Source organism: Anolis carolinensis, chromosome 1 (genome assembly GCF_035594765.1).
Source record: "Anolis carolinensis isolate JA03-04 chromosome 1, rAnoCar3.1.pri, whole genome shotgun sequence".
Taxonomy (NCBI): Eukaryota; Metazoa; Chordata; class Lepidosauria; order Squamata; family Dactyloidae; genus Anolis; species Anolis carolinensis.
In genome coordinates, this window is record NC_085841.1 from 283,159,249 (window position 1) to 283,173,541 (window position 14,293).

The 14,293-nt window shown below is 36.8% G+C and overlaps 1 protein-coding gene across 6 annotated transcripts in view; it reads right to left on the minus strand.

The window, feature by feature from the left end:
- mettl15 (methyltransferase 15, mitochondrial 12S rRNA N4-cytidine) overlaps nt 1-14,293 on the minus strand; it is a 206,200-nt gene that overhangs the window by 52,460 nt on the left and 139,447 nt on the right. For all 6 annotated transcript variants that reach the window (XM_062967772.1, XM_062967771.1, XM_008118087.3 and 3 more), the window contains exon 6: nt 8,543-8,984. In XM_062967772.1, coding sequence (XP_062823842.1) covers nt 8,543-8,984 — 442 coding nt within the window. The remainder of the gene's footprint in view (nt 1-8,542; nt 8,985-14,293) is intronic.

Genomic DNA, 14,293 nt, shown 5'->3' on the forward strand with positions numbered 1-14,293 from the left:
TTACTGCATATTGAACTACTTTTTCTGCCAAATTTGTTGTCTAACATGATGTTTTGGTGCTTCATTTGTAAAATCATAACCTAATTTGATGTTTAATAGGCTTTTCCTTAATGCCTCCTTATTATCCAACATATTCGCTTATCCAACATTCTGCCAGTCCGTTCATGTTGGATAAGTGAGACTCTACTGTATTTTGGCATAAATTAACATAGTAAGCAAAAGGCCACAAGAATTAAATGGTAGGCTTTATATAGAGTAAGCTTTAAAAAGTTCCAGCATTCCTGTTTCCTCCCATTGATAAAACAACAGCAAATAACATGCACTGTAGAATATATCAGAGACCAAAATAAAAACAACATCAACCAACTGATGAGATTTAAATAACTTTACTTACAAAAACTTGTGTAAGTCATCACACAAGCTCAAAACTTGTGTAGGTAGATCAAATCCAAATAAAAGTATAAATCCAATAGAAAATGAGGAGTAAAACAGCATTTTCTTCTCTCATGGTGAAACAAAGGTAGAGTGATCCCACACGATTAGTTGGAGCATCACGCAAAGGAACATGAAAGATACTAATAGGTTGGCATTCTAACACACACTGACTGAGAACAAAGAAATCAAAAATGTTTAAACTCTCTTCTTCAAAGGAGATGGAGCCTGGCCTTTAGTCATATACGCCATGGAGAAAGGGGGCATGTAAATGTGATTGGGAGTCATAAAAATAGACAGCCACAAGCATGTGAGATTGTTAATTCTCCAACAATTAGAAAATGAACTACAGAACAAGTAATTATTTCTAACTTGTTAGGTTCAAGTTCTGGTCTCATCCCGTCAATAAGCTCTGCAAGCTGTTTCTACTGGAGTCTTTTTTGGATCTAATTCCAAAAGTTACAATTATATTCCAGGTCTTCTGGAGCGGTGTAAGGAAATAGAAACACTACGTACAGATTGGGCACATGCAGTTCTAATGTGTAGGAGAAGTACATGATAAAGACTACCAGGTGCAAGAAAATAGACAGTTAACTAGGACAAGAATACATTGGAGAATAATATATTTTTAAGCCCTGTATTTAAATAAACAAAAATAACATTGGATGTAGAAGAAAACTTTTCCCAAATGTGTTTGTTTTCCATGTACAGTGAAGACCTTTATTCAGGAAGACATACTTAAACCAGAGGTGTGCTACCTTGTTTTCCCTACAACTCTGAGTCAGGTATGAATCACAGTGAAAATCTAGAATTGAGACATACAGTGTCTAGAATATTATAAAATTACTTTTATAGGCAGAATTAATTGACATTCATTAAATAGGTTCAAGCAAAGATGCTATGAGTCATATTAGTTCTTGCACTTTGAAGAAATAGATTTATGACTGTCAAATTAATAAATTTTAAAGGGTTGTGATATTTAATAACCTATTCTACAGAAAATTTTATTATGGATTAATAGTGCAAATGTTAAATTGCTTAAATGAGAGAATAATAGCCATAACCAAAAGGTCCATCAAGATAAAAGAAATTATTACCAATTTTCTTCAGCACTGAATGGTTTAGGGCAGGGGTCCCCAAACTAAGGCCCGGGGGCCGGATGCGACCCATCGAAGCCATTAATCCGGCCCCCACGGCACAAGGGCAGAAGGGGGTTGGGCTAAATGACCCAAGGGGTCTCTTCTTCTCTTACAACCCTTATTATTAATATTAATATTGAGGCTGGGAGGCCATCTGTCAGGGGTGCTTTGCTTGTGCTTTTGGTGCACAAAGGCAGAAGGGAGTTGGACTCAATGGCCCAAGGGGTTTCTTCCAACACTCTTTATTATTATTATTATTATTATTATTATTATTATTATTATTATTATTATTATTAACATTGAGGCTGGGAGGCCATCTGTCAGGGGTGCTTTGCTTGTTCTTTCAGTGCACAAAGGCAGAAGGGGGTTGGACTCAATGGCCCAAGGGTCTATTATTATTATTATTATTATTATTATTATTATTATTATTATTATTTTATTGTATGACAAACAAGAGATATGCTGGATTTCGTTTCAAAAAATCACATGTCGAACACTTCCCACGTGTCTAGGACTGTGTGATATATTTTCGGATGATGTGCGCAGATCCCAGTAGGGTGGCCTTTTGCAGTTATTATTATTATTATTGACATTGAGGCTGGGAGGCCATCTGTCAGGGGTGCTTTGCTTGTTCTTTCAGTGCACAAAGGCAGAAGGGGATTGGACTCAATGGCCCAAGGGTCTATTATTATTATTATTATTATTATTATTATTATTAACATTGAGGCTGGGAGGCCATCTGTCAGGGGTGCTTTGCTTGTTCCTTTTGTGCACTAAGACAGAAGGGGATTGGACTCAATAGCTCAAGGGGTTCTCTTCCAATACTCATTATTATTATTATTATTATTAATTATTATTGCTCGGTAGTCAACTATAGTCCGGCCCTCCAAAGGATCGTTTCTCCTGACGTTAAGTCCAGTCATGTCTGACTCTGGGGGTTGGTGCTCATCTCCATTTCTAAGCCGAAGAGCCGGCGTTGTCTGTAGACACCTCCAAGGTCATGTGGCCGGCATGACTGCATAGAGCGCTGTTACCTTCCCGCCGGAATGGTACCTATTGATCTACTCACATTTGCATGTTTTCGAACTGCTAGGTTGGCAGGAGCTGGAGCTAACAGCGGGCGCTCAAGCCGCTCCTGGGATTTGAACCTGGGACCTTTCGGTCTGCAAGTTCAGCAGCTCAGCGCTTTAACGCACTTCGCCACCGGGGCTCCAATTTAGTAACAATAGCATTGCAATATACTAATACACAAGGGCTATCCACAAAGTATATTACGTTTTGGAATTAAAAATTAACGAAGTATAGGATAAAATATTTATTATATACAGTTGAAAGCCATGCTTCAATAGTAATTTTAAACATAGTCCCCATTCAAAATTAGTCATTCTTCATAATGATTAATGAGTTTGTAAAGTTATTACCCTCAGCACCACCCTAGAGAGTGTGGGACCCATGCTATTGCAACGTGGAAGCTCAGCCAGCTGAAGAATGAAAGGGAGGGAGGAGCAAGCAAGAACCCCGCTCTCGCTTCTTTTGCAAGATCTCAAGAGAGAATCAAAACATTTTGGCTTCCCTTCCCCTTCCTGCCAGCTCAAGGAAAAGGCGCTGGCTTTCTTCGCCTCCTGAGAAGCAGCCTGGAGGAGAGCGGCGTTGACTCCCGAGGAGAAGGAGCCAAGAAGCCTTGGCCGATTCTGGCAGCTTCTCCTTGGGAGGCGAGGAGAAGGAAAGGCGATTCCACCTGAACATTAGGAAGAATTTCCAGACCATAAGAGCTGTTCAGCAGTTGAACTCTCTGCGTCAGTCTTGTGGAAACTTCTTGCTTAGAAGCTTTTAAACAGGCTGGATGGCCATCTGTCAAGGACACTTTGTGCTTTTCCTGCATGGTAGGGGGCTGAATTAGATGGCCCATGTGGTCTCTTCCAACTCTAATATTATATGATTCTATTATTCTAGCCACTAAGTGCACTCTAGGGGAGAAAGGGACATTTTCATGTTTGGAGCCTTTCCTGGATCATTTAGGTACAGGAGAGGCCTTTTCAATAACTGGAAGTGAGCATTAGTCACTTCTGTTACCTGTTCACTTCTTGCTTGAAAAAAGGCCTATCCTTGTCCTAAATTTGCCCATGGAAGTCACATCATGTGGGTGAAATGAACTCTTAACCCGCAGTAGGTATATTTGTCCCTGGGGATGAGAGAAAGCTGTGGGGACTGCATACAGTTCACAAACCATACTATTCCCATCCATACTATCAAAAAGTGGGTTATAAAGGGTGAAAAATCCCATAATTGCAAAGGCTTTGGTACTGTGGAGCGCAAACAATATGCAATGATCATGTGATCATGGCAGTTGCTCTTCTGACCAGTAAGTCCATATTTGACTCCAATGGTTCAAAATAGCATGGACACCATTCTACTGAAGTATCTCACCAGCTGACAATGGCCTATAGTTCTGGATGATCATTTGATCAAATTTATGTAAATGAAGAAGGCAGGCAAAATGGTATCAGCAAATTAGAATTAGATGCCTTCTCACCCAAATAGTGAAGTTGAAAAGACTATGGCAATTGGATGGAGTGGAAGTGGGAATCAATCCATCATGATTCCAACTGCAGTATTTTAGAAGTTAAGACGTTGCTACCATCTTTAATTCATTTCTATGTTTTGCTTTGGTAACTGATATTTTCTCTCAATATTTCTCAAACTTCACAAAATTGTGCTTCCATTACCAAATGGCTTGATATCTGAATCTTGTAACCTTGCTACTTTGAATACTTACCTTTAGTAGTAAACCTTTGATCTGACCTAAATGGTCCTGTAACAGTTACAGATTTGCAACTCCATTCCTGCCTTCTGCAAATTCAAGTAGGATCACTGCTCATCCTTTTTTTAAAAAAACTTAAAACTGACTAGGTTTCACAATTGCATTCAATAAACTATTATCTCTATATGTTTTAAAATTAAATCTGAGAAGACAATAAATAAATATTATATTAAGGAAAGAAAAAAAATTCGCTCCTTTTGTGGAGGAAAACAAAAATGAGAAATTCAAAAGAACTGGGATGTTTCAAACATGTCACTAATCATGTAAGGAAGGGTAAAGTTCTAGTCATTTCTGAATAATGTTCCTAGTAAAATGTCTGACAGTATATGCCCACAACTATCCTTAGGCATAGGTTTTCTGTTTGTTTCAATTATAAATCTGTTATCAAACTGAAAATATGTTTCAGTGTGAAGTGTTATCCAAATATAGTATGTCTATTCACATTTAATGTGTGTGTGTGTGGGGGGGGGGGGATTATTTATCACAGTTTACTGTGTTTTAGCTGCCAGCAATTTTCAATTTAAAAATTTGGGGTAAGACTGAACATAATACTTAATGCTTCATATAATGAAATGTTGGGAAAGTATTTTTTTTTTAAAAAAAATGTACTGATGTTCTGACTTTTACAATATAGCCCACTCAAAATAGTAAGAAATCAACATATCAAACACAAAAACCTAAAGGCCAAAATAATATTGCACTGACACACAATTGCAGGCCTACCAATAATTTTTCCCAGTATTTGTTCTGATAAATTCATGCTGTCATCTCCTTAAATGTTTTAAAGCAATTTGTTTCACAACATAAAATAAGTAAGAATTAATGTATGTCAAACCAAAACATTTTTAAGAAGCAGCTGATACATTCAGGAGTTTTCAGATCTACACACCTCTGGATTAAAACATACTTCGTCCACCTTTTGATTGTTTGCACCAGACATGTTAATGAAACACATACAAACTGTAGTATTGTACTATTCATAGTATTGTACAATTCATATTGTACTATTCATATTCACAATACTGTTAACATTGAACTAGGCCTTAGAAATTTGTTTTTGTGTGCTTTCAAGTTGTTTTTGACTCATGGCAACCCTAAAGTGAACGTATCATCGGCTCTTCTTGGCAAAATGTTTTCAGAGGGGCTTCGTCTTTGCTTCCTTTTGAGGCTGAGAGATTGTGACTTGCCCAAGGCTTCCAAGGGGGTTTCCATGGCTGAAGTGGAGATTCAGTCCATTGTCTCCTGAGTTAAACAACTAGTACATCATGCTGGCTTTTCATTTATTTAAATATCTATATCCTGCCCTTTAATTTTATCTGTTTGCAATAAAATCAACTTTATAAATCACACAAGTTTAAAAAATACTTTCTTCAATTTAAAAACAAACAGTTGGAAATCAATTAAAACATTCTTGAATAATGTAATTGTAAACATAAGCAATATCTTCTGTTTATTTGTTTACAGCATTTGAAAAATAACCTTTTGCCATAACTTGTTGCAAAGTTTGGGGGGGGGGGGGAGAGATACTCCTCACATTCATGCTTGTTGTTTTATCATTACTTCCTATAACTTTTTAAGAAGGAAATGATTGATAAGCGAATGACATCACCATTGAAAACCTCATGTCAAAATGCACCCAAAATGCCTTAAACTATTTATTAAATTATACTTTTGAAAGTAACTGGAAAATGTTTCTAATCATACTGATAAAGCAAATGGGTTCCTACTTGTTTTCTTCATTGCAACTCTGCTATATTGATAGCAATTTTGCCTGTAAATGTTAACTTCCAGGCACTACTCTGTGTGAACACTAGTGCAATGTTTCTCAAAGTGGACAATATTGCCCCGGGGGGGGGGGGGCGCTGGAACAATTGGGGGGGGGGGTAATAGCCTGGGGTGCAACTGGAGGCACTGAATAAAACTAAGAGGGTGGTGGAAACATAAAGAAAGAAGAAAATTTTGAAAAATGATTTGTACATGTTTCATCTGTTGTGCAATATAGAGTTAAAGTTGAAGTGATCATTTTATTTACCAAATAAACATACAAAATACAAATTATATCCAAATAGTGACTTAACAAGCAAGCAAGCATCTTGGGCATTGTTGGGAAGCATGTCATGACTTGTCTATGACACTATAAATGGGCAACATGTATGAAATCTAATTCATATTATTTCTGAATTGTATGACAAGTAGTTGATAGTGCAAGTGGATCAAATATTCACAAATTTAATTCATGCTATTGACAAAAACAGACCTAAACTTTAATAAATTGATAGTAGTGCACCACGTTCATTCTTCTCATTTTGGATTATTTTTAATGTTATTAGTAATTTTTATTATTTTTGTTATCTTAATTTTCTGTATTAATTAAAATCAACCATAGTAACAGTAGCTTTACACTTTGTAATTTCAAACTTTCAAAGTTCTCTTATTTACAAAAACATGTTTCTTTCTAGATAAAACTATAGATACATAAGCAAATACAAATTTGTCACAACATCTTTCACATTAAAAAGGAGCCCCTGGTGGCACAATGGGTTAAATCCCTTGTGCTGGTAGGACTGCTGACTTGAAGGTTGGGTTGCTGACCTGAAGGTTGCTGGTTTGAATCCAACCTGGGGAGAGCGTGGATGAACTCCCTCTGTCAGCTCCAGCTCCCCATGTGGGGACATGAGAGAAGCCTCCCATAAGGATGGTAAAACATCAAACATATGGGCGTCCCCTGGGCAACGTCCTTGCAGATGGCCAATTATCCCACATCAGAAGTGACTTATAGTTTCTCAAGTCGCTCCTGACACACAACAACAAAAAAAATCAAAAAGGGAGGGGTGCTGAGTATTTTTTTTTTTTCTGAAAAGGGGGCAGTAGGCCAAATAAGTTTGCACTAGTGGAACAACTAGCTCAAAGAATACCTACCATAATGAAGCTGCAATGAGTAATGAAAGTGGTTGTGGACCAATTCATGTAATACTTTGATCAAGTCTTTGCATGTACAGGGAAAAAAATATCTGTTCTGATCCAGGCATAATAATGGATTTTGAGCAAGAGATACACGCTCTACACCACCAAATTATACTACTGCCTACAACAATCTGTTAGGAAATACATTGCCTTTGCCAATAAAGAAACTATGTTCTATGATAGAAAAATAGTGGCCTTGATAAAATAAATAATTCACATATATATGAATGCCTTAGTTTATTGGCTCCATTCTTTACAGAATTTTCAAACAGGCACTCAAAACTATTATCTGACTTTCCAGATGACAACTGCAAATCCACTTATTCCTGCCATACTATGGAAAAACAATGAAAACCAAAGAATACATTTGACAAGACATACATCCCCCGTCCCACACAAAAGCATACTTGGTTCTGGTCAGAATTGAAGTAAGTGCATGGGACACACTCTACCTGGTTTTTAGGCCCTGCTTTTTGGAAAAAGTCTCTCATCTCCAATTACAGAAAAACTGAATGGGGGCTTCTGAAAGAGGTCTTTTGTGATCTGGCTGATAAATATAAATCTTGTCATATTTCACACTTATTTCGAAATATTGCGGTTCATAAACAAAATGCACTTAAAAACAACACTTAAAAACAAGGTTTGTAATATAAGGAAGCAATAAAACAATGCATACATTTAGACAACTCAAGAACCTGTTTTGGGATAATAGAAGTGCAAAATCTTCTAAGCATAATATTTTTAGAGAAAAATAAAATAATAGATATAAGAATCCCTCATCTTGAATGTGAAAGCTATTTAAATCTAAAAACTGAATGCTATGATCATGTTTACACTCTTATCTAGTACTTGTTTATAAGCACACATTTGCATTAATGGCAGAGAGGGATATACTGTTACAACAAGGTTAGTTAAATTTAACTGGGAAAAAACAAGCTCAGAATTTTCTCTTGCTCTTTAATACACATATTTGAAGGATATTTTCAACAACAAACCAAAATATATTTTCCTGGATATTTAAGTTCAAAGCCTTATTTTACTAGGTGGTCTTCTCTTCTTCAGCACACCTATTACACTGAAAATAAAGTAGATATCTACCTTTTAAAATATAAACTTATCTATCTCGTACTTATCTTTAATGGCTGAAGAATAACTGTAAGGATACTTGTACGTAGAAAAAAATTACCTCTTGATAGCTCCTCTTAGCTTTGCAGAACGTCCTCTTGGATTATCTTGAAGGTCCTTAGCCTGAGGAGTAAGCACTTTTTTCTGTATAGCTATCCATTTTAAATTAACATTTCCATTAGAAAATTCATCTTCCTCCTCTAGTTCTGAAAAATCCCTTCCCATTTGCTTGATCTTCTGTCTTACACTGAGGTTGAATTTTTCTGAAATATCTATTCCGAGAAGAAATCTCTTGATGATGCGGTCCTCTAAGGAATGGAAAGAAAGAGCTACGAATCGACCACCAGGTTTTAGAAACTTCTCAGCTGTTTGCAGTCCTGCATATAGTTCATGTAATTCATTGTTGACAAAAATACGCAAGGCTTGGAAAGTTTTGGTAGCCACATGAGTAGGTCTATGAAGCAAGTCTTTCCGAGCATACAAAGCCACATCAGGGAAAGCACCTATTAAGTTTTTTTTGAGAGAGAATGAGAGAATTAGAATATTATACTTCAGATACTGCACTATTATCTTTGTCTTCCCATTAGCCACTCTTAATGTTGTTATTGGTAATTATTGTAAATGTGAAGACCTTCTGCATGTTCAGTGGCAGTTCATAATTTTTTTAGAAATTTGGCATGGAATGGATAAAATTAGAAAATAAGACCCTATTAGATTTGGAAGGATATGAATTAAGATTCGGCTGGCATGCATATGTATGGTATGATGGAGACAAATTAAATAAAGACTTTAATAAACATATAATTAGAGAGGGATTATTAGACATTTGGAAAAAATACAGAAAAGATATGGAACCGAAAACACCCCTTAGCTGAGGCCACTAGAAGCAGTTACAAGACCAGTCGTAAGCGTAGAAACAAGAACATATAAAGAATACCTTATTAGAGAAAATGAAGAATGGAAATTAAAAGGGCGGGAAGAATTGGAGATGAATTATTGGTTTCGATATCACCAATTGCATGAAAGATATAAAAAAGATATGAGGGTAGGTTTCGCAACTAAAAAATCAGAACTGGAAAGAATATGGGGAAAGGGAAACAAAGGGTTAATATCCAGATTATACAAATACATATTAAGTTACAATATGGAGGACAACACAGTCAAGACAGTAATGATATCCTGGGCCAAGGACCTAGGTAGGCCAATAGAATTGGATAACTGGGAGTACCTATGGAACAAAGAATTCAAATTCACAATATCTGGATTAATTAGGGAGAATCAATATAAAATGTTTTATAGATGCTATATCACCTCAGCAACATTGGCAAAAATAGATAAATCACAATAAGGTATTTGCTGGAGGTGTAGGAAACAGAAAGGGACATTCATCCACATGTGGTGAATGTGTGTGACCATACAGGCATTTTGGGACAAGGTAATTAAAGAGACAAATAAAATGCTACATAATAAGATTTAAAAAAAGCCCAGGATTGTGTCTATTAGGTCTGCATAGAGAAAAGAATAACTGAAAGGACCAAGAAATATACCAATATAGTTTTGCGGCAGCAAGATTGACCATAGCCAAAGACTGGAAAGGGGAAAAAGGTTTAACTAAAAAGGATTGGAGAGAAAGAATGCGGGAATATATGCTAATGGCCAAACTTACCAATAATAGGAAGAACAAAAGTAATGAGGACTTTTTAGAAACATGGAAGCTGGCCATAGCATATCTGAATAGGGAGTCAGTAACATAGAGGAGTTCCATTAGGAATTTAGGGTTACTATTAACAAGGATAGGTAAATTGGCTTAAAGGCTTCATAGTGCTTCAGGGTTGGACGTCATGGTGAAGGGTGCACAGGTGTGGGGAAGGGGTTTTATTTTATGTGGGATAGGGGTTTTGGGTGCATGCAGGGTTTGTTGTGTAATAATAATAATAATATGTACTCAGTGTTAGAATTAACAGGCTGATTGACTAATGTAGATATGCATGTACATTTCAAAATGATTGTTCTCTGACTATATCTGCTATAATTTGCTGTTTTGTTATGTAACATTTCATTAATAAACTGTTTACCCACCAAAAAGAAAAAAAGAAAAAAAATGGCACCCAGTGGTCGCTGCTAAGCCAAGGACAAGATGGGGAGGGTAAGGATGACCATCCTACAGCATCAATGGGCCGTGCAGCCTTCTTCCAGCTGCTGATCCAAGTTGCCTCCACATAGTGGTGACACTTGCCAGCTGTCAAGTTGGTTCAATGGTTAACCGAAGACTCCCTCGGTGATAATCAAGAATATCCCACTATGGATCCGCTACGATGTTTGTGACCTATGTAGATGGGCCCTTAACGTTCAACATTACATCTCACCACTGAAGTATCATCGCCTACAGAACTACTGATGAAATGTGGCTGATTTATCAAAGGTCTACAGTTGGCATATGTTTCAGTAAATGTCACATACATATGTAGAAAATGTTTAAGTGCCCACAGCATTCCTACAGTTTTGTAATTTAAATATTTCCTATGATAGATCTATAATTTAAAACATAATTTAAATATAATTTAATTTAAAATATCATGCATACCTCATGGACCTTTTAGTGAGGCTCCTTGGGGAAAGCTTCTCTGAATCCCCTTATATAAAAATACTCATAGCAGCTAAGAGTCATAGGCAGTCATGACATGTCACACAATTCCCATGTGATAGAATACATGAAAAATAATTTGATCAACAGCCATTTATATGAGATTTAGTGTGGGGGGTAAAATGCTTGACTGTACTCCAATAACTGCTCCTAAAATCTCTTCAAGTAGACAAACTGATCTTGCAAATGTCTTATATCTCTACTGACATAATTTAAAGAAGCCACGTAGCAAGTACAACTAAACTGTTAGTTAATTTTTAGTATTTTAAGACTTAGCAAACATAAAACTTTCTTTATATCCTGCGTATCCTCCCAAACTAGAAATCATGGTGGATTCCAAATTAAGCTCTTTGGCTTAGAAATGGAGATGAGCACCACCTCCCAGAGTCGGACACGACTAGACTTAGTGTCAAGGGTAAACCTTTACCCTTACCTTTAAGACATCATGGACATAGCTGAAAAGTTTATGAACAGCAGCATACATAAAATCTGACTATATAGGAAAAATATGTAATATACAGAGAGAGGGGGGAGGGAGGGAGGGAGGTTAATGTATTACACGAGGAATCCATTATAGGACCCTTTGTGTAATACAATTTTTGTGTATAATCTGGAACCCTCATTTTCTTACCTGAAATGAACATTTTTTTTTTCTGTTTCTGACCAAAGCATATCACAGAATTTTGCAAGAGGACCTTCAAAGCATAGAGAAGCATTCTTTTTAGGCCTCCAGTGTGGTCAACTTCCACTGGAACCCATGATTCCAGAATGTGGTGAAGAAAGACACTCTGAGCTGTGTTTTGCCTCATGGTTTCATTTTGACACCCCTCTCCCAATCCTGTAGTTTCCTCCTTTCCATCTTAAATTATAGGGTTCTAAACTGATGCCTTACAAACAGTAATAGGCTAGGTGTGGGCTAATAAACAGGAATGTAATTCTTAAAAGCTCTGGTAACAAGGCTGCTTATCTGGAAATTATAAGCAGCCTAGCATTGGACAGGGTTGCCATTTCCTTGGCTTATCTGGAAAAGATATACATGTTTTATTTAATTCTGCTGGAATCAAGAAAAAATAAAATGACTTAGTAATGCTTTCCCTTTAATCTCAGTTTTACTGAATACATCCAGAAGAGATTGATTATCTAGTTTAAGAATACTGGGGCACCTAGGGAGAAAGAGTAACCCCACCTTGTTATCATCTTTCTACAGGAAACAAAACAAAGCACACTGGCAGTGGAAGAAAAATCTCGCTTGGTAACAGGCTCCACTACAGATAATAATAGAACAAAATTTGAATGGGAAACACGCAGAATGGATTTCATTCATAAAAATGTCAAGCTTCTGGCAAGAGGAATGATGTAAGCTCCAAGGAGAGAAGTTGTCTTTTTAAAATTTGGGGATGCTCTGATGGTGCTTACACTGTTTGAAACCTAACAGATTCACATGTTAACATGCAATGAAATTTGAAGCTCAAGAATGAACTTGGCAACGTGCTATGCCTGCCAATGAAAAGCATTTGGGTCTCCTGTGAAAGAGAGAGTGTGACAGACTTTAAAAATTAATTCTGAACAGGCACATGTTTACAGAAATTTCCTGTTGAATCTGAATCACATTTAATAAGTTCCAGTGACGCAGCTTTTGTTCTTTTGCCTAGGATCTCTTAATATTACATCCACCTCAAACTTGAGCAATATTATAAATTTTCAAATGGTTAATTAAAAGTCTATGAATGCAGATAGATAAATCTGGATAAAACTACATTGATCCACCAGGTATTTTTTTCATTTATCTGGCACGTCAATGCTTATTGCCACCAAGTTCTGTGCAGATAATATTTTATCTCACTCTGATCTATCTACACATCTCACATCTAAATGATGGGAAGGAAAATTTACTATATAAAAATATTGGGTAGCAGGGAATACCAAACACTTAAATGAGAGTTTAGAAATATGTTAGGTGAGAAGACAATGGGTCCATTCAGATGCCTCGTTTGTTTGTTTATTTTTGGATCATTTTACCATGATACTTTAGAGGCTAGCAGACATTTTATGTACCATTGTTGAGAATGTGCTAAAAGATTGTGTCACTCTAGTCCTGCAAACTACGACCACTCGGCAGAGCCTACCTAATATCTTATATCAAGCTGACTAATGCTTACAATTGGGGTCGGGTTTTTAATATATTGAGTCATGTTGATCTTTTTTCCTCCAAAGCAATAAATAAAAAGGTAAGCAATAGTTACAATGATTTCAATATAATAACTAATATTGGCACTGTAAAGTGTATTAAGACTTCTAGACATGTATGTATAGTGTTCCTTCGCTACTTCACAGTTCACTTTTTGCGGATTCACTGTTTCACGGTCTTTTTAATGAACACTAAAATAATAGCATAAATCATAAAATAATATCATAAATCCCTCTTTCTACATCCTTCCTAAGGAGAAGCCTAAGGATGGAAGGAAGGAGAAGCCGAAGGGAGAGAAAAGTAGGCTGAAGCAGCTTTGTTTTCGCCCCACAAGGCAGTGGCAGACAGAGATGCTACTTGCCAGTGAGATTGTAAACAACACAAATATAGCATTCCTACTTCGCAGATTTTCACTTTTTGCGGGTGGTCCTGGAACGTGTGAGGGAACACTGTAGTCTGTTTGGCCATCGAAGAAGGTTTCAACTTGTTCTTGATAGGGTTGTACTCCTCAAGAAGTGTGTGTTTAAGGATAGATGGTACAAGATGCTTTTTACCAAACAGCTTGGTGTACCAACAGCTGGTAACATCCATGCATGAAAACATTTTTACAGTGTAAATGTGGCTATCTAGAAAGATATTTTGAAAATGTCAATGGGTTTAAAAGTCAAATGGCACCAATTCAGCTGCTAACTAGCCTAGATTGTATTTAATGTGTCGTCGAAGGCTTTCATGGCCGGGATCACAGGGTTGTTGTATGTCTTTCGGCCTGTGTGGCCATGTTCCAGAAGTATTATCTCCTATTCAGGAGAGAATACTTCTGGAACATGGCCACACAGCCCGAAAGACATACAACAACCCTAGATTATATTAATTGTACTTCATGGTTTTCAAAAGATTTTGGTGCTGTTTCCCCCATAAAACCCTTTTATGGAGATCCGAATGACTCAAAGTTTGTCTGCCTATAAACTTATCTGGAAATG